Here is a 22,504-nt window from a genome sequence, read left to right as displayed (position 1 = left end):
CTACTCTACTACTACTACTCTCTCTCTCTCTCTCTCTCTCTCTCTCTCTCTCTCTCTCTCTCTCTCTCTCTCTCTCTCTCTCTCTCTCTCTCTCTCCCTCTCTCTCTCTCTCTCTCTCTCTCTCTCTCTCTCTCTCTCTCTCGTTGTCGCCATTATAATTTCTATGTGAATTTATATATTAAATATGTAGTCATTTGAACTGTGCGCGATTGATTTTTCGAACTTATAAACGCAATTAAACTATAATAATATCACAAATGAACAAGCAATTTAATAATTTTATGCTCAATCTGGCATTTTATTGGAAAAATGTTAATGTATTGAAAAATTGTAAATAAATTTATTTTATATATATATATATATATTATTTTTTATATATATTAATGAAAATTACAACGAAGTTTTGGCCGATGATTAAAAATATTTTATATTTTTCATTTCATTAGTTTATATTTTTCATTTTATGTTTCGATCATTATTTACCGATTTATTTATTAAAGATTTCTCGTTGATTCCTCGTTGATTTTATCTAACATGATCTCTGTACGAAATTTTTCGTCCATCAGGATATGCATCGACCCTCTTGATTCTCTACAGTCTACTTCATAAGATTCTTTTCTCTTTTTCCCAGGGATACGACCACGTAAATTGTAAATCGATAACGATGACATGACGTAACGAGCGCGCAAAGGCTGACCTTTTGTGTAGAAAAAAATATTTAAAAAAATAGATAAAGTGAGAGAGCAAGAAAACATCCGGGTCGCCTCGCTCAAATTAACCTGGAGTTAATCGGCTGTAAAGCCTATCCGGTGGAACGACGACGGTTGTATCGGCACGTGTGCACCGTCGCACACGTTTCTCGTACGAATCGATCCTGGAACTGACCTAAGTTTAGCGACCCTCTCCGCTTGCCGAGGGTAAAGAGGCCAAATAGATCAAGTGTGCCAACCAAATTACGCGCTCCTGTCTAATCTCGTATTAAAATGTGAATTTTCGTCTGAACATCGTTTGAAACAGCAAAACTAATTGCAAGTTAAGCTCTCGGTCGATTCGTCGAAAACTTTTCGTCGTAATGTCCATACAACATGATTAATACACAAATCAAACGAGTTTTAAACTTCTACGTTATATATTATGACGCAAAAAATATTCTATTTTTTATTTAGAGGTTGTATAATGCATATTTATAGTGTGAACGATAAGTTTTAACATTAATAATCTTTGAAACCCAGATGCGATTGAACAATATCTAAGATATTCAACGGATAATTCCACGGATAATTAGATCGCTCATTTGTTATAACTATTTTAAAAATTGTCATTTTTTTTTTAATTGCTTGCAAAAAAAGAACGGATGCATAAAGAAAAAAAAACATACTTTGAAAGAATGTAATTTTACTTCTCTATTATTATGAAAGAAAAGGGTTTGATTGAATATGAGCATTTTTAATTGGCTGCAACACCAATTAAAAGTGCTATGCAATATTTTACCATCTAATTGCTGCAGCAGCCAATCTTTTCTTTCAGTGCACAATAAGCTAAAATTGCATTTTAAGAGTATCTATTTTATATTTTTAATTATTCAAAACGTTCAAACTTTTTTGTGAACATTTTTGTTTTTGAAGTTACGTTGTTATTTTCAAGATAAATAAAGCGATATATATCATTTCTGTTTCGTTTTCTTATTGATTTATATTTTGTGTGTTGATCATCTTAAGCTGAATAAATTATACCTATATGATAAATAAAATAGATACATAGATAGACAAAAAATAGCATTCGAAAATGCATATAATTGTGAATTTCTAACCGCGTTTGTTCGATCGTCGCCGTTCATTCCGGAAGTGCGTCGCGACGGAAGTCTCGGCGGCGTCTCCGTGGCGTCGCGACGTCGCTAACGAAAGAACAGCGCGAGCAACGTGTAGAATCCTGTTGTGCCTTGAGCTTTTACTACCCGCTCTTACCCTTCTCGCGAGCTTTTAACAGCCTTCCCTTTCGTCTTCATCCTGAGTTCTCTAAACCCTTTTAACACCCGACCCGTTAGCGGATGGGCGGCGACGCGCCGAGAGATTTATCACACCTGTATATTGCGGGGCCTCTCTTAATCGTTCATGAAAGCCGCGACATGCGAACTCTCTGCATAGCTTTCCCGACTTTCGACAACGGCTTTGTTCGCGCAAGCCATGTGCTCCTTGAATATTAAGCATATTAGATCCCTCGAGATAAAGATATATACGGATATATAGAAAATTTTATTACTTTAACTAACAACTAACTTAAGAAGAAACATTTCAAAAAAGGATTTGATTTGCAATTTTTCTTAACCCACAAACATTTATTCGTATCTTCTACTAGCAGCTAATTAGGAACTGCAGTTAAATATTGCTATCCCTGAATCTATTCCTAAACTGCATTTAATTTAATAATTTTTTCTTAACTTACGTGTCCTTTACTAATATGTCGTGCATATCATTTTTTCTGTTATATAGCTTAATCTAAATCATACTTATATTACATTATATTCTATTCCATTAGGTGTATTGCACAATTTTCACTTAAATCCATAACTTTTCCTTTAAATTTTATATTTATCTGTATCTCTTCTAATAATAACATTTTTATATTGTTAAATTTGTTTTATATTTTTATTTTTTATCTACATGTATATTCGTCTTTAATAAAGAGTTTAAAGAAAAGAAGGAGAATAAAAAATTAGAATCTAGGCATAGAAAAAATATGAAAATTTTATTATTTTATTATATACATATTATATTTGTTATTGTAAGTATACATATATATATACAATAAATTTACGGGAAGAAAAAACATACAACAATGCCATAAATTCATTTCTGATATAAGATATGACTTGCCTGATTTTTCACGGGCGAAAAATCAAGTATGAAGATATATATTATATTATTTGTTGGAGTATCAGACTTCTCGAGTTCAGATTTTATTACCAGGTAAAATCGCGTAGCTTTTCGCTGCGAGACGATAGAGACGAGAAGAAAAGATAGTCCAACATCGTAAATTGTTCCCTCCGAAAAGTGTCTTTTCGGTTGCTCCGCATAAACTACGTGCTTATCGATCCGGATGATATTTCGCCGAAACTCCGCGATCGTTTTATCCTCGATCGCCTTTATCAACTTCTATAGCTACTCGCCAATTCCGCAAAGTCTAAGCTAATTTTATATCCAACCCTTCCGCCTGCGCGTTCCCGACAAAAACCTCCCCCATTCACTGCCACGCTCATTGGGAACTTTGAGACACGTCGTAAAAGTAATCCCGATTCATTTCCACAGGATTGCCTATGTCGTTCTTTTCTCTATCACCCATTCCCCCCCCCCCCGTTCCTCATCACTTCTATCCAACTTGCCGCCCCTCCATCGATGCGAAGAGTTAACGAGAAAAGTAATCCAATTTTGGTCCAGCAATGGGGTAACCGATCGGGACGCGCGGTTGCCTCAGCATATATATATTGTCTATTGCTGCAGTATTTTTGTTGTTCGAGGTAAAAATCTAAGAGTGAAATTTCACTCGAAAAATGTGGACAATTGTACCTTAATTTATGTCATTTAATAATTTATTTGACGTCTCCAATATAAGGAGCAAATACAAGAGCTTTATTGAAAAGTAATTTTTTACATCTGTCATTATATAGTTCGCTCGTTAATATAAATTTTTTGTTATAATTAATATACAGCGTTAATAATAGTAACAGGATTTGTTCGCGTTGAAAAATGTTTGAAAACAATGAGAAATTATACATATTTAGTCGTTGAAAAGAGAAAAAGTAAAAATTCTAAATGCAAAATAATATATAAACAGATCTATATTTTACTAAATAATCTTTCGGTGGACTTATAATAATTAATTAATTAAATAATGAATTATTTATTTTTAAAATTATTTTTATAATCCTATTATAATCAAAATTGACTATTTAAGATAATCTAGCATATATGTTTTTTTACGTTACTCGATTAAAAATATTTTAATTTAATGTTATTAACTTAATACTTTGTTTAATAAAAAATTGAGACAAACATTCCGTCTATACTTCGACATTCTCGTACACGCATGAAAACACATACTCGTTGCGTTCCATTTCATAATAGAAGGAACTTAACGAGGAAAAGCAATCTCGCGGGAAGAGACTCCGACAAAGTTAAGCTTCAGTTGCCGTCGCGCCTTACCGGTTTATTCGCGATACCCATGGGAAAATTGCGCACGATGACAAATCTGTGTGCCGCGTGTGTGCAAACGTCGTTCCGGATTTCGAATCTCATCAGGGAGTTTAACTCAATTACGCACGTCTCAAAACGCGATTCCAACGATCCGATCAACTGTACTCGCCGCAATGCCACGATACCACGAGACGATCTATCGTTCGAACGACAACTTCGCGATCTAGTGAGGCGCTATTAGGCGCTACTCAATTATTCCGTAAGACTAGAATCCGAATAGATGAGAATAAACAAGAGAATGAACAGCTTGTTTCAGTGAGAGCAAACTGCATAGCGACTACTGGCATTGAAGCACAAATTGCTTATTTGTACTTATTCGCGCTCGTCCATTTGAAATTGCAAACGCGGACTTAAAATTGCACACGGAAAGAACGATTTTGCTGAAGTATCTAAAAATTTAGATACAAATCTGAAAATAATTTTGTTGGACCATCAAAATAATTAGGAATCTCAAACGTAATGAACAATGCGGCAAAAAGTTTTGATATTCTAGCAATCAGCTTGAGTGTCCTACTTTATTTTGATTATAATCTGACAAAACTATTTTCAGATCTAACTAAATTTTTAGATTTTTAAAACTAAAAACTCTATAACAGAACGATTTTTATTAACTTTAGTGAGTTAGAATGATGAGACAATATAAGTTAGAACGAGATAGCGTATATTAAAAAAAAGCTGGAATATATTTTTTTTTCACACTCTTGTCAAAATTCCTTGTGGCCAAATAAAAAATCCAAAAAAATCTGTTAGGTCTTTAAAAACTGTTTCCTTTCCATGCAGATATTCTTTTTAGATATCATAAGCGAACTCTCTTCATCATTTATCATTATTAATGATCGTATTGAAAGAATTATAATGTATAAAAATTAATTATAATTAATCTATAATATTATTATAGTTAATAATATTAAACGTCTAATTTAAAAGATAATAAAATTCTAATTTCACCACAATTTCGAGTTTTTGTTATGTGTGGCGGGCGCTCTTCGGTGGGCTAAGAGGATTAAAGCGACAACATGAATCCGGTAATTACTCTGCGAGGCGCATTGTAAAGGATTACGAACCGTAATTCTGCGGCGCGTACGGAAGTATACGTTTTGAACGCGATTGCGAGAGCGACACCTCCGAATTTACCCTCCGTATTTCCGAGTGCCCTCGAGGAAGCGAGGACGCCCTTCCTTTCATTGGGTGGATCGTTTCATCCCCAAAAATGCGTGCGTTATTCCCGTCGAAACACAGTCGAAGGAGAATCGGATGAGAGAGATGGGGAAAATCCTGCTGAATATTTCCTGTTTTATGCTTAACAATGGCACTTATCTCCGAACGATTTCTATCGCACCTACAACAGCGATTTCCACCCCATCCGCAGAATCTACGATGAATTTTAAAATATTCCGACACGCTCGATTAACGCCTTTCCCGTTGCTTTACCTCGGTAATAAATACGACGATTTATCTCACATCGTCTGTAAACTAAACTGACTGCGTGTTGGCATCGCAAATTTTTGCGGTATCTATTCTCTCACGATTACCTAAATTGCAGATCGTTAGAATGTCTAGATTGTTATTAAGAGAATATAATAGAGAATATAATTCTTGAATAATAAATACATTATTAAAATTCAAGATTTTTTATAATAAATTTTTTATAGTGTTTTAAAATTATTCTTACTAATAATATTATTAAATTATACTATTAAGTTGCCTGTTCAATTTGTTATGTTATTATTCCAGTTTTAATTTAGAATTGTGTTTTAAGACCAAAAATTAAATCGGTGCGCAGTTTACAGACGTGGATATAAGTTTCAAAATATTAAGCAAGATCTAGTTTAGATCGATTTTCTTGTTTAGTCATATTAAAAATGTAAGAACTAGTATTTAAATGGTATTTTATAAAAATATCACATTGCTTTTTGTTAAAAGTAACTTGTTACTGTCACTCATTATTTATTTTAAAAGTAATGCGTAATCTAAAAAGTAATAATTCGTACTTTTTTTAATGTTTTAAAATAGAGTAAATGAGCAAAAAAATAGCAAAAAAATGTAGTATAGGTCGCATTTAATTGTATTGAAGTGGCTGTGCTAGCTTGATAGATGTGATTGAATTCATTATCATTATTAAAAAAAAATGTAATGGTTACCAACAGAAAAAAGATGGTTATCAAAAAAAAGTAATGATAATAATAACAGAATAATATAGACGCATTATTTCCCAACTCTAAATCTATTAAAATTGTTATAAAAATCTACTAAAACTGTTTGCGAAACGAATGAAGTGATTACATTTCGAGTTAACAGTAGCAGCAAATTAGAATTTCTTCCAACAGAAACAGTAATTTCTGTACTTAATTTACGACTTGACACCCATTGACGAATGTGCAGAAGTGCGTTTTCTCTCACGGAAGAGAAAACAATGTTTCCGTCCATCCTCAAGTTCATTCTCCTCCGGATGCTCTACGTACCTACGAACACATAGATACCCTCAGATTCTTAAAACTAAATTGCATTTACCGAAAGTCTCGACGAGCTTCTCGTACCAGAACTTTCCTCTTCTTCAAACACACTCGAGTCGCGGTATTTAACCTGAAAACATTTCGTCTACTGTTGTCTTCCCTTTCGTTTCTAGTTTTCCTATTGAGAAGCCGATTGAAGAGTGAGAAACGATTGAAGAGTGAGACTTATGTTCTATGAATTTCCCTTTATCGTGTATTTTAGTTATAGACAATTATGAACTTTATTATTTATTTATTAAAAAATTGGATTAATGTTAATAAATCAATCAATATAATTATGAATTTAATATTATAATACTTATAGACATTTAATTACTCTCTCGTACCTATAAAACCGGTCAAATTTTTTTATTAAAAATAGATTACTATCTAAGTATCTATTAGATTTTGTAGACTGAAAAACAAAATCGAAGTTATTAGACATTTATTACAAATATGTTTACAAATTTTTTATTTTGACGAAATTAAAAATATATAATAGTAACAATTATTCGGATCGTATTATTTTACCAATCTCCACTATAAAAGATACATACTTGATATTCTGCCAAATTCGACAAGATTTTGAGAAGAAGAAAGATGTATACATATATCATTTTTTCAGATCATTACTTCAGATAGCAGAATTTCTAAATCTTGTCAAATGTGCCGATTCCCTCGTTATCTCGTCAGGATATTTTTTTATTAATCTATGATTTTTTTTCTTTTGTTTATATAGCGAAGGAGCTTAAAGTATGCGGCAGCGTGAGGAGCGGTGGCGAGGTGTGCTGTTCAGCCGACATGGAAGTGAGATTGCAAGCGCGAGCACGCGACAAACACGAAATGGCCACCAAAGAAGCTCTTCACAGAATGCAGCAGGTCCTGCATACGCGGGGAAACAGGTTCCACAGTAAGTAGCGCTTTCCGATTTCTTCGATAAGGGAAACCACTGTGCGTAGCGATGCCCGATAGGAATATCACGAGTTGCGTCTTTCTTTACCTCTTTTTCTGCCTGGATCGAAGAATTGAATGAATGAATGAAGGCGGATAGAGAACAAAGATTTCCTTTGTTGCTTATTATCGTTGGTGTCGAAGAAATTTTAAGGATCCGATTTCATTCCTTTAACTTTATCAAGAAATCAATTTGTTCTAACTTTTCAAAAGAAAAAGTTAGAGTGCCTAAGAGAGACAACCAGAACTCCGCTTATTTTTTCCAATTTTGTAAAAGTGGGGTCAGCTTTATAGAGGCTTATATTTTGGATATAAGATTTAACGTCTTTGATAGAAATCTTTTAGGATAAAATAGGAAATTAAATTTTATAATTTAATATTTACGATTAACAAGTCCCTTGTATCCCCGATACAAATCTTAGTGTAAACCGCTCCTTTGCTTTCCACTTGCTCGCTTAACATTTTGTTCGCTTTACCTCGGCGAAACTTTTTAATCGCCTTATTCAAATCCTTTTAATCCACTTATTCGAAAGTAACGCGCTGTGCTCGTACATTCTAGAATCGGAAGTAAAGCCAATATTTCATAGTAAGATACTCAAGTTTCCAACAGTTGAAAAAGCGAAACGGACAAGACTACTCTTCGTTTTGCACGTTCGAAGAAGTCTTTTGAAAGATTGTAATGTTTCTTTCATTTTAAGAACAACGTAAGATTGTAAAATAGGATTGAGTATGCAGGAAGGGAGGAATATTCAGAGATCACTGGAGAAACTTCTGCTGAAAAGAACAAGCGCTTTGTATTGTATATATAAAATGTAAATTTATACAGAAATGCGAAGAATTAAGAAGTAGTAACTAAAACGAATTTTACACAAGTAAAAACAAAGTAAAATCTCTCTCTCTCTCTCTTCACGGTTAAGTTCTTTTTATCTTTGCCACTCACTTGTCACCTTCGCAGTTTAATCGACCGGACGTCACTCGGAAGATCATCCTCGGTGAACATCTAGTCAGTGCTCCGGGCCAACTTTTTAACGGATATGCTCGATACACAATGCTCAATCGAACGCACACATTTGTCCATCTTAAACGTGGGTCTCCGGAGTAGGATGAAGAGAGGGGATGAAACGAGATTTCAGGGATAATGGCAGCCACGGTTCAGCACGAAAGTGGATGTTGACGACCTCTTCCTGCGGTCGCGCTCCTCCAATCCGAGAGCTCGGCTTGCGAGGTTTTTTTCTAATTAAAGCGAAACCGCGGGCTGCATCGACGAGAGTTTTACAAGAGTTATATGAGAAGAACGCGTGCTCTTGATGCTGATACTGTTTTGTGTGTGTGCTCGAGGAGGCATGCGGGTCATTGTTGAGTGTATCGACTCGGTTGCATCATATAGAGGAAGAAAATAAGAGTACTTGCAAAATGACATAAAGTTTTTTTTAGGAATTAAAGAGACTTTAAAGGCGCGTTAAATTAAATAAAAGAATTTTTTTTTCCTGTAAAGCTTGCCATGACTGTCGTTGAGTTTCATTTATCATATAACTTGTGTTTTAAAAAACATTATTTATATGTAATTTGTTTACTGACTCATAAATTTTGTTATTTTAATGCTAACAATAAGAAATGTTGAATCAGTTTAATAAAAAATACTCAAATAACACGTTCAGATTAATATTCGAATATATTAAAAATTCAACATAAAATTCTAACAAGAACTTGTGTGTTTCTAACACAAATACAAAATATTTTGTACTATGTAGAAAATGTCCCGAGTTCTTACGTAAGAAAAAAATTCATCCAGAGAAAAGATTCTTCAATTTAAAGAAATATTTCTTTGCTATGCGATTAAAGAAACAATTTCTTTGATTTAAATATTATTTTTTTAAAACAAATAAAAATTCATTTGCTTTAAAGAAATTATATTTAAATCAAAGAAATTTTTTCTTTAGCCTTATAGCAAAGAAACATTTTTTTTAGATCGAAAATACTTTTCTCTGGGTGTTGTCCAATCTCATTGGTCAAATGGTTCAAATACGATTTGTTAATTCTTTTTTTTATCTGAGATCTCAAAGCGATTTCTAGCATCGTGGACACAAAGTTTAAGCTACTGAATGGCGAGAAACGAATTTGAAATAAAATTTTATGAGTTTTGCTATCCACCAGTATGGCTACAATTATACTATGTTAAATGCATTATCCACAAAAATTCATGATATTCTGGCAATTATTTAGCATAATCCTGTATTTCTGAGCACCATTTTGTATTAATTACAGAACGGAATTTTCTTGACTGAAATTTATAGTTGGAAATTGCGAAAGCAATTTTGTTGGAAATAGGAAATAATATTTTTGTTACAAAGATATTAGTTACAAGGAAATATTCCGACTAACGGGAAAAAAAAACGAATAGGAATATCCCATATATTTCACCGAATACATTTGGCAAGGATGAAACTACGCCGCGCTGCAAATAAAAGCGTCCTTATTGATTTGTTATTCGACGATTTATAGGGAGAATCTGTCATACTTCGCTCACGTAAATTACGCGGGGGATCATCAGGATATCCGCTGTTTCCTCTGTATTCGTATACTTGTGACGGTATCTACCTTCCCCAAAGTGTTTCCGCATATTCGCATTTACATACACCTTTTAGATATCCGAATCCTGGAGTCGGGATTCGTCTGAAATTTAATTTGCCTGAGTTTGCATGACGTTGGCAAACTACAGACAACTTAATAACGAAATAGTATACAAATAAATATAATATATATTCATATCACGCAATCAGATCATCATTTATCCATTAATTTATTTCTGAACTTTATTTTATTCTTATTGGTATATAAAAATTATTGTATCTGCATAGAGTTTGTATTTTTTTTCTTGTTTAAAATTAAATGGAAAAAATGATAAACTCTATAAATTTAGCTAGCTACTAAAATAATTATATAAAAAATATTTTAATAGTCTCAGCTTGATTGTCCTATATAATTATTTTGATGATCCAAATAAAAAATTATTTTCGGATCTGCTAAATTTTTAGACACTTCAGCAAAACCGTTCTGTCCGTATTTATTCTATCGACTAAATTATAAAACTATTTGCACAGGTAAGGAATTATGTTTTTAAATTGCGTTTCAATATCAATTTACCGCTGGTTCGCGTCCCCGTTATATCTTTTGTTAATATCCGTCAAACATCTGTAAGTCCGGGGACATCTATCTTTGTGTGCCACAAACAAATGCATCTAGAACACCGTCTGCTTCGGTGCAATTAATAGTTGAATGTTGAATGAGAGTACGCCATCGTAATTAGCGTAGGTAGCGTTAACAATTCGTACAATACGCGAATGCTTTCGGAATGCCTGTGTCGAGGACGATAATTATTCGGGTTCTCTTGAAACCGTTTTGAACACTATCCGTTACTGTGAACGCCAGCTGCGTGCCTCGAAGAGCAACTACTTCGAGCAAGAACTTCTTCGGAGACATTATCGCGTATAATAGGAACGCGCGGTCTTTGTACATTTAAATAATCTTGCATAATGATATTTCTTCACTCGTTATTTTACGAAGCGCAATTTTTTTTAGCAACAACATTAGGTGTCTTATTTTATAAAGAATGCTAAGACTCAAGAAATCTTTGGATAAAATGGAAAATGAAAGCGCTGTAAAATATTTGACTGCAAAGTATATTATAATAACTTGGCCACAATTAGCAGATTTAATATCAGTCGTGAAAAACCATATCATCGATTAAATTAGAAACCTAAATGCATAAATGGCTTCTCACAAAACCGTTATTTGTAGAAAATCAATAAATATGACAAATCATATTTGTAAACTCTTGCAATACAAAATATTCTTAGAATGTTTGTTAAAAAAATATATTGTACTATAGTATAATGTATGTACAACAAGATATTTATGATGTTGAAAAATTGACGTTATAAATATGAAGGCAAAAAATAGATGAAAATTAAAAGAAAATTTTTTTTCACTGTTTTCTTTATTAAAAGTTATTTTTTTTTTTTTTTTTTTTTAATAAAGAGAATATTTTCAAGCAACTTTGTATATATAATAGAAAGATGCGTATTAATCTAAAATTATAAATTGTTTTACAAAATATATCTCTTTTTTTCTTAAATTTTGATAATTAAAATATTAAGAATATTTCGATATGGGATATATGTATCCTCCTCTACTCAAATAGAAAAATATATCATACAACATATCCTGTAGACGTACATTTTGTATAAATAATGGAGGACTCATGTTTCTAGTAAAGGTTGTACGAACTTCTATCTAGCGAAGTGCCGACTAAAGTGGGTACCAGGTGCCAAAGTTGGACGGTGGCACCTCAAAGGGACTTCGGCCATAAAAGCCGACGTGCAGCGGAAAAGATGAAAGACCGACGAGAAGATGCTGCCTTCGAATAATTTCGTTAACCGGGATCGTTAGACATCGAGGATGTTTCCCAAGTTGGGACGTGCCCTAATTTCCGCGCTAATTGCTGACACCACTGTCTCGCGAATAAGATCAAAGATATCGATCGAAATTATCGTTCTCGCGTAATGGACACTGATTTAGAAAGGCTTTCAGAAATTATGAAGATTTTAAAATGGAACTTCAATTTCAACGTGCGTAACTGTTTGTCGGAGAAAATGTAGGTTATATTACAATAATTTATCGACAACATTAATTCAATTTCGTCGAAATATTTCTTTGTAATTAAGTTAATATTTCTGCAGAAAATTTTAAACGATTTCAAATGTGATGATACATTCCCATTTATGATCATAATACTTTAATCTTAAATTCAACGTCGAGATTTAATTTCGTTCGACATTAATTGTAAAATGTTACATTGTCATAATTCATATATAATTATTTTAACTCGTATATTGAAAGGTATAATGTGACATTTATGACCTATTATCTTTATCTGTATTTATTGTATCAGCATGTAATCTGTCATACTGAAAGTTTATTCCTGCGACGAATATAAAGCTGTTAAATAATCTAATAATAAAATTGCGCTGGTACTTTGAATGTCATGTCAGCGTATTAATGTTGAAATATGAGGAAACTATCATTGATTCAATTCCAGCCGCAGCTCCCGATGAACAAAGCGCAACGCGACACGATAATGCAACGATAAGCGTTTTTTCATCCCCGATTCGCCGCCTACGGTTCTCGCTCACCGAATAACCCCCTTATCGTCACTTCCTCCGGGGGAATGTGATTAAAATTCCTTTTAGCGACGAACCCAGCTCCCTTTTCTGACGCGAGTCGACCGGAGGTGTAAAGAGCACAGACGCCAATCCACAGCGAGAGACGGGACGAATGGAAAAGCAGCCAGAACTGTTGGGTATTTGCCGCAAATTCGTTGGGCTTTTAATTCGCGAACCAGCCTTTCCCGTTCCACGCTGTCGACGACGACTCGCACCTTGAATCTCGACTAATTTTCCGTTTCGCGCTCGACCGCGATTTTCCGCTGGGAAGGACGTCAAAGCGCCGGGAAACTCGCGTCGCAATAAGCCATCTTGGAATTTCTTTCGTGTTACGTCACTTTATTGATTATAGATACAAGGAACAATTTTAGACGTATGACAATTTTAAGTTATATTTAAATTATATTTATAAAGGAAGCTGATACACGATGATCAAGAATTATTAAAATTTTATTTTATAAATTTAATAATCGGTCAGAAGATTTCCAAGTTCGAATTTTGAGATAATATTTTTCGCATTAAGTGCTTTCAGTGATTTATAATGCTAATAGCATTATTGTCAAATCGATGAGAATTTAACTGTGATATTATTATTCAGCTTCAGTTTATAATCGCGTTTCGAATCTAATCATATAATAAAGCCATGTGCAGTTTATACAACTGTAAGGTGCATAGAATTTATGTGTAAAAATATTATTACACTGAAAAAAAGGATAATTAAATCAAATAGTTTTTATATTAAATAAATATATAAATAAAAATATATTTAGCAAATATTAGAATTTTCAATATTCAAACAAATATTTATTTCAATGCTAGCAAGCATCAAAATCTCGACTGAATTGGTTTCTTTGTTTAATTTATAACATATAGCATTAACTTATTATTATTTATAAACCGCAATACAAATAGAATTATGACTCGCGTTTCTTATCATTTGCAGGTTTTTTCAAAGAATTACTGGATGGCAGCAAGAAAGGTTTTCATGAGATGTTCAAGAAGACCTACGGTATCCTTTACGAACAGAACGCGTACGTCTTCACGGACTTTTTCAAGGAGCTGGAGAATTATTACGCGAAGGGAACGGTGAGTACCTTCTCTCTTTCTCTTTATCCTTCCTTGGAATTTGATTATCTCGACGTTAAAATGGCTCAACTACGATTTATTTCACTCTTTGCTAAGAATTCCATCTATAAAGATCGGATCTCGATCAATTTATGTTAGAACAGCATCTGCGTTGTTCAACCTCTCCTGATACTCGCGAAAGAGAACACTTCTGAAATAGAGTATTTCCAGAAAATTTGGAATTATGGCACCCGTTACGCTGAGCTATTCATTTACCTCTCGTTTGATGTCGCACGAGATGCCTCCGGTGAAAATTGCAATTGCGCGTTAATTTTCCCATCTTCTCTCGGTCCCTCTTCATTCCCTTTTAGGCGCCAAGTGTATCAAGCGCGAATAAGATGGTGAGCTGTGAAGAAAATTTCTGGAGCTGCCAAGCCGTGTCTCGAGATTTAAAGTTTATTATAAGTCGTTTTCTGCGCAATTACGCTCGACGACATCTTCCTCTCAGAATATTATCAAGCGAGATAAAGAAATACGAGACTGGACTAAGAGATGTAAAAGATGCGATATATATATCCTTCGAAAATATCGCGAGCACATAGTTGAGCGATTTACTCGAAGAGCAGTAATCTTTTTCTAGTTTGAAACGAGCAACGTGATAAAGGCGATACTGGTATTGGCGATATTGGCGATGCTGCTTCCTGTAATTCGACAGATGTCACGGTATCTAAATCTTCTCTCAAAGGGAAAAATTTATATCTCCTTCCATGCGTTTCCTGACTGGGATATCCCAAGTTATCCCTCTTAATATCGATCCATAGAACATGACAACGTGACACTGTACGTTATATTTCATTTAATTTTTCTTACAGCAATGTCGCGACGAAGATATTGCAAAATTATTACCAAGATTATTTGGAAAAGAAGAAAACGTATTTTTTGTATAGTAAAAAGAGATCTAGATGTATTAAAATATCGCTTAATTCTTTGTGGATGGGCGACTTTATTTGGATTTACCTCCTTTAATTTTATAAAAAAAACCTCGTTCGATTTTTATGAAACTTGATTGTGGTTTAATAAGATTATTTTATTCGAATCCGAGGTCAAAAATAAAAAATTCTTAATAGAGAATTTAATATGATGAACAAAAATTTTTTTTAATTATATGATTAGCATGAAACTTGATTTTAATTATAATATAAAAAATCAAATTTTCAGTTTTTCCTTATGTGAAATTCATCAGCGCTGCACAAATAGTTCACAGTTGTGATTTCTAAACTCTGATTATGAACTTTATAATACTAAATTTTTCTTCGTTAAAAGTTATTATTATTGGAGATTATTATTGTTTTGAATTTAGATATTTTTAGTCATTCAAATTCAATGATATCAAGAAATTTCTAAAACCAAATTTTACGATAATCAGATTATTCCTCGGATTATTCTTTTGAAATTGTAATTTTAAAATTCTGAGGATAGAATTGAATTCGGTGACTCTGAAAACCTTTAGAAACGAGATTTTCTTTAAATTTCTTTGTTAGAAAATTCTCATTCTCAGAGGAAATTAATTACCACTTTTTTTACTTAAGAATTAAGAAAAGTTTAACGAAGAAAAAGAGCTGAATTTCGAAAAAAGAAGAGAAGACGTTTTTCATAAAAAGGAATTAAACATTTTGTTATTTTTATGAGTTTATTTTTAAAATAGCCCAAGAAAATTAATACGTTATTATCAACCCCTGAATTCTTCGAGGAACATCATTCCGAGTGATCGGAGGATAATCGTGTGACGTGAGTTGACTTTCAGCTCCTCCCTTTAACGCTTTAAACTTCTATTGGAGTCACGGCGGGAGTAACCCTTTGTCCACGATGTCCGGTCCGCACTCCTGAAGCTCGAAAGTTGGGAGAGGATAGAATCGCGTGCGAAGGCGGATTTAATCAATGTGCTTTTGACATCGCCAGCATTGTCCCGGGTAAAGAGACCCGCAACCACCAAAGCGAAAATATCCCGTCACCGGAAGAGTCCCATATGCGTCCTTCGTGTACCTATCTACCTATCTATCGAACGGCTTCTGCAATTACACCGCGACCTATTGAATTTATCCGAGCCATCCCTCTTTAATCACGTGCAGCCGCTTTGGACTGCTTCGGGATGGAATTTAATTTTACTTCGAAACACGATCGCGCTCGGTTATGCTATTTCGCAGAAACGTATTATTAAGCAGACGAACGAAGGAAGAATTCGAGGTAAGCATGAGATGTAATAAAGTCCCGATCTGAAGAAGGCGAAGAAGGTACAATCCACTTCCACGGAGTGCGATGTAACAGATAAAAGTAAGACGCGGAAATACAAAGAAATTGCAGAATTCGTATCTGTGGTGCACAGACACGAATAGAAAGAATTGTTTGAAAAATGGAATTTATCCTTCGATATCACACTATAAGTATAGCAACTTGGACATATTCAACCCATTCGATTGTTTACATATATGTAACTTTCATAAAAATGAATATATTGTAAACTTTTTTCTTCAATCGAAACATCAGATAACATATTCCGTACACAGAAAGGTGATTTTGCCAAAATACATAAAAATTTAATTAGATATATCTAGATCTGAAAATAATTTTGTTCGATCATCAAAATAATTATGTAGGACGTTTAAACTGGTTGCTAGAATGTCAAAACTTTTTGCTCATCATGCTTGAATTTTCTGTATGATCATTTTGATGATTTAATAAAATTAGATTGTTAGATCTAGGATAACTGTCTCTACTTTTAGCCAATTTATTATTGAAATTTATTACTGCTTATTACTGCTTATTACTGAATTAATTATTAATTGTAGCTTTAATTTTATCTGCTTGCAATTTATATCGGTTTTTCAACTACTTCTTTTTCTTATAATATTTCTTTTAATCTAAAAAATATTAATACTTTATAATAGTTTGACAAAAATAAAAACATGTTTTTGTCCCTATTAATGAGTCCTCTAAGCAGCGATCCTATTAATGTGCCCCCAATTGTGTGCCTATCCACATTTGACTCATTTTAACATATATTGGGTCGTCCGGAAAGTTCATGCCGATTTTGAAAGAAAATTGAAACGCAGAAGATTTAAATTTTTAATTTCATTTATTAAATTTAAATCTTTTGCGGCATGAACTTTCCGGACGACCCAATTGTTACTGAAATAAGTAATAAATTTAAGCTAATTGTTTATGTTAATACATAAATCATTATTTCAATTATATTTATTTCAAAGTACACTCATAACACTTTAGCTTCAATAGGGCACATTAATAGGAACAAACTTAAAATCTTGCGGTACGTATTACTGAATTCACATACATTCCTCATATCTTTCGAAAAATAAATATTTTAATATTTTAATACTCAAAAAATAAAATATTATCTTCGGTATCATATGCATTAATAATTTAACTTAACAATTAGTGTGCTTTTGTATTTCAATAAGTTTCTTAAAGAAAACTAGTACAAATAAATAACGAAAAAAAATATTTTTTCTTATTTATTTGTGTGTCTTATTAGTTTTCTTTATGACTAGGACAGGCACAGAAATTGGGACAGTTATCCTAACTAAATTTTAAGATATTTTAACTTAAATAGTTCTTTTTGAATGCCAATTTTAAATGACCTAACCAAGCCGCGTCACCGATTGTCATTTAAAATTGGCATACGAAGTATGCCACTTAAAATTTAGATATTATACTAAATAAAAATTTGATTGAAAATGGATAAATCAGACAATATCAATCAAAATTCAGATTATCTCAATTAGACAATTTAAACAGTAAATTTTCTAATTAAATCTGTTAAAATTCTAATTGATAACCAGAATACTGATTGATTTAATCAAAATCTTCTGGTTTGCTTATTTTCAATCAAACATTTTTCTCAATATAGATACGGCATTTTTGTTGTATATATATATATATATATATATATATTAAATAACATAATAGTTTAAAAAATTTCAAAAGTTATTATAAAGAAGAAAACTTAATATAGCAATGTTGCTCATATATCATAATTATGTATTCACATATGATATAAAATCGTAATTTATATTACCATTTTTTACATATATAGTTAAAATTATTATTTTTATATAATCAAACGGTTTGAACGAAAAGTCCCAGCGTGGATCACCATCGGATGACACGGATCGTAAGGAATATATCGAGTTATAACGAGCAAGCAATTATATGTATTTTTATTAATAAAAAAGTTATAGGCGATGAAAAAAGCATTGGAAAAAGAAAGACAGATATGTCATACTCAGAATGACACCGAAGGGTTAAGAAAGAATATCGCGTCGTTCCTTGAAACTCCGGATGGCTATCAAATAGATGCAAACCGAAGGATATTAAGAAAGCAACCGGATTATCGGACTACAGTCCCGTGAGAGATAAAAGAACTGAAATAGACTTCTCGGGATTCCTCGCATTCAATACTTGCGCTGTAGGGTTGCAAATAGCTTCTGGCTGGAAGAGACGTAGGTGACAGATATACGTCGTACAATTCGTCACGTGGTGTCAAAAGGAAGAGAGACGAAGGTGGAAGAGGAGAAGGAAAACGACGATCAAGACGAGACGATGCTTTGTCGATTGTCATTCAAATCGCCTCTCGAATTATTCACCGGCGCCGTTTCAAACCTGTTCCGCATACGACAGAAGGCGAAATGCCCGATCGCATGAATGCATTATCGTTGCAACGCTGCTGTCACTAATTTTATCGCGAATATTAATCTGTCGCATTACACGAATCGCACATCGTTTTCAACGCTTCCAAGATCAAAGTTGCAGAAGGAAAGCAATGTTTAGACTTTTCATCAATTTGTTGCAACAACGTCATAGTAGAGTCAATTAGAATTAATTAGAATTTATATTATGTTTAGGATTTATTATAACGGAATTAAATAAAGATTAATTAAACTCGCGTATTCATGTAATAAAAACTGCTTTAATTATGTTTAATTGAGAGTACACATATATTTGTCTGTGTCTGCGTGTCTACGTACAATATTAATCGTACAATACTGATACATTACTACGTACAATACTGATACATGATTTATAATCAAGAATTAATTACTATGTAATTAAATCAACGAATAATACCTGTAAAGCGAACACACAAGTTATTCAATTAATTTTATTTTATTAAAATAACATTTATAAACATTTCGATCCTCGTTTTGAATCTTCTTCAGTATACAAAATATATCTTAACGCTAATAAATTAAATATACACAACTTTATAAACTACTCTTACTTTATGTAATTAAATGTAATTAAATGTAATCAATTATTACATTTCAGGTGGACCTTAATGATGCTATGGATAATTTCTTCAACACTCTTTATCAGAAGATGTTCACCGTGCTCAACAGTCAGTACAACTTCGACAATAAGTATCTGGAGTGCGTGGGCGAACACATGAAGGAGATGCGACCGTTCGGGGACGTGCCACAGAAATTGGGCGTGCAAATTAAACGGTCATTCGTAGCCACGAGAGCATTCAGCCAAGCTTTAACTGTCGCTTCGAATGTGTTGAAAAATATGCAATCGGTAAAAAAAAAATATATCATGAAAACGTATCCAAATTGATATAACTTGATTCAATGCCTGCTGCACTCAATCATGCGATATCTAATCGATTCAAATAGTTGTAATAAAAATTGAAGTTCAGATTTCAATTTAGGAAAAATTTAACTATCCAATTTTTATTCAAATATTTAGGTACATTATAGAGAAAGAAAAAATCTCTTTGTTTATTTTACATTCGTTTGAAAAAGCTAAAATTATCAAATTGTAATTTATAAAATATTTAGAGCTTAGTACAAAAATTTATCTATTTCACTTTAGTTTTCTATTCTTTTTTATTTTATTCCATTTGGATTCTCTTCACTTTGTTCTATCCTATTTCTTCAAATTTCTTCGCATGTTTATGGCTGTTACGCCATCATGCAACCGCAATCGTGCATAGATTCTCTAAAACGAACTCTTTGTTGGTTGTAGCTGAGCAAACCGTCGGCGGATTGCGCAGCTGCCTTGACCAGGATGACAGCTTGTCCGGCCTGCAGCGGTATATCGGACAATGTGCTGGCGTGTGGCGATATGTGTGCCAACGTGATGAAGGGTTGCTTGGCGCAATACGCGGCACTCGACACTGACTGGAATCAATTCATTGGTGAGCAATTTCTCCCTCCCTCTCCCCTCCTCCTTTCTCTCGTTCTTGTTCGAGTATTGGCTATTATATTTCAAGAGAATACGGATCACATCGACGCGCACAATCTGTTGTTGAAAGTCTTCGGAAGTTACGCAAGATTTTTTTACGGAAATGATTGCATTTCGCTCGAATTGCCGTAAATATGAACAATGAATCTTTTATCAAAAAAATATTTTGAAAACAAAGGAATAACAATATTAACATTAATATTTAATATTTTTCCGATTTAAAATATTTCTGATATAAAAGTTACGAAAATAGAAGAAATGTTTTTCATAAGCCATATTTTGCACAATTTTTTTTCCGCTAAGAACGAGCTTGAGTTTTAATTCGCTTTTTGATTTCCGAATGTAGAGGCTGTGGACAAGATCGCTGATCGATTGCTCGGACCGTTCAATATCGAAGTATTGGTGCGTCCGATCAACTTGAAGATCTCCGAAGCGATCATGAATTTCCAGGAAAGCAGTCAAGACGTGTCGCAACGCGTATTTACCGGTTGCGGCCGGCCGGTACTGGGTAGACGTAAACGAAGGGACAATCGAGAACTAGAAATGGAATCCCTGAACTTTGACCAGGAAACCTCACCGGAGGATGACTCCGCTACAAGCTTGGAGAAGCTAGTGAAAGAAATACGTCAGCGAGTGCGTGATTCCCGACAATTCTGGGTCTATTTACCATACCGGATGTGCAACGACGGTCTGGTTGTGCCACCTAGTAATACGAAAGAATGTTGGAACGGCACACACGTAGACAAGTAAGAGAGAAATAAAGTTTTATTTGCGATCAATTCTATTTGTTGATATTCAATTATAAGAAATTCATTTGCTAACACTGGAAAAAGAGTCTATATTAATTAGAATTCTGGTTGTTAAGGAGAGAAATTGTAAACCAAGTCCCCTTCTGGCAATTATATCGCTGAAGTAAATAAATTCTATTTTATTCTGTTGGTTGAAAATGGACTAATCAAAATTTTCTGATTGAATCCATTATAATTCTAGTTAAGATAATTGAATAGAATTCTGATATGATCAGAATATTCTCAGTTCGTCTACTTTTAATCAGAAATTTTTCTCTATATAGATAAATTAATAATTCAATTTTCTACATACATCTTTTGAATGTACAATAACGTTGTCTTTGTACATTATATCGCATAGTAAATCGATACATGATACATATATCTGTTTGTATTGTTTTAGGTATATATATCCGGTGTCATCCGATGGCGAGTCTCAGACGATGAATCCAGAGGTTCGCAGTATAGGATCAAGACCAACTATCGTGAGAGATCAAGTTTTCGCGCTGACCACTATCACGAATAGATTGAAATTAGCATTTAACGGACAGGACGTTGATTGGATCGATACTGGTGATTATCTGGCGGTTATCAATAATACATAATAATTCTCTCTGATACTAATATTCTTTGTATCACCGATAATAACTACTTCTACGATTTTACAGACGAAACGTGGTATGGCTCCGGTAGTGGTTCGGGCGATGGTGCGTTTACTGATGACGAGGATGGCTTCAACGAAGGCTCTGGTTACGACGGCCCACACGCGGAAGCGGAGCCAGAACCACCGAAGCAACCGTCACCACCGGTCGTTCATGAAGTTGAGACACCACCGCGAGTAGACATCGAACCGCATCAGGGCACTAGTACGACCAGCACGGGCACGAGCAACAATCAGACTATCTCCGTGAATAGCGGAGAAGACAACAGGCCGAAGATGTCGCTATTCAGGGCTCTGACGACGTATCTGATGCCGATAGTGGTGATGTGGTTCGGCGGTTGCTTTAACGACTTGCTGTGATCGTGTGGATTTTGCGAACATAATGTTGTGTAAATATTACTCGATTGCGAGTCGCGATCCTTATAGCGAACAAAGGAAAGAGGATTACTCGATGGACTCGGATCGTTCCGTAAATCTTGCGGATTTTCGCAAAAACGCCTTGAGAAGTTGGCGAAGATATTCTCGTGAACGGCGTCTTGCGGTCCATTCTTTGGATCCCTCCTTGCTTTCAGCACTCGTTAAATCGATTGCGTGCATTAAGTCGATTTAGCAAGTACTGAAGTCACGTTAGTTGATCGACCTAGCGAGTACATGGATATTCGTGGCCATACTCGATCTTGCCATAAATGAGCAAGAGCGGGAGAAATCATACGAGAGATTCTTTATCCGCTGCTATTTGAACGGGAGATTGTAGACACTTGTCGAAACCTCATATTTCATGAGAAACTCTTACAACAGTAGCTTTCGTCCTAGA

The 22,504-nt window shown here is 33.9% G+C and overlaps 1 protein-coding gene across 1 annotated transcript in view; it reads left to right on the top strand.

The window, feature by feature from the left end:
- Positions 1-22,050, top strand: part of LOC105622443 (glypican-6) — a 178,455-nt gene extending 156,405 nt beyond the window's left edge. The window contains exons 2-8 of the mRNA XM_012203861.1: positions 7,482-7,652; positions 13,859-14,001; positions 19,324-19,572; positions 20,023-20,194; positions 20,588-20,987; positions 21,433-21,602; positions 21,698-22,050. Of these exons, the coding sequence (XP_012059251.1) occupies positions 7,482-7,652; positions 13,859-14,001; positions 19,324-19,572; positions 20,023-20,194; positions 20,588-20,987; positions 21,433-21,602; positions 21,698-22,050 (1,658 nt within the window). The remainder of the gene's footprint in view (positions 1-7,481; positions 7,653-13,858; positions 14,002-19,323; positions 19,573-20,022; positions 20,195-20,587; positions 20,988-21,432; positions 21,603-21,697) is intronic.
- Positions 22,051-22,504: the final 454 nt, after the last annotated feature.

The sequence above is a fragment of the Atta cephalotes genome, assembly GCF_000143395.1.
Source record: "Atta cephalotes unplaced genomic scaffold scaffold00044, whole genome shotgun sequence".
NCBI lineage: Eukaryota > Metazoa > Arthropoda > Insecta > Hymenoptera > Formicidae > Atta > Atta cephalotes.
Note: the sequence above shows the minus strand (reverse complement) of the source record. Positions and strands in the feature narration are given on the sequence as shown.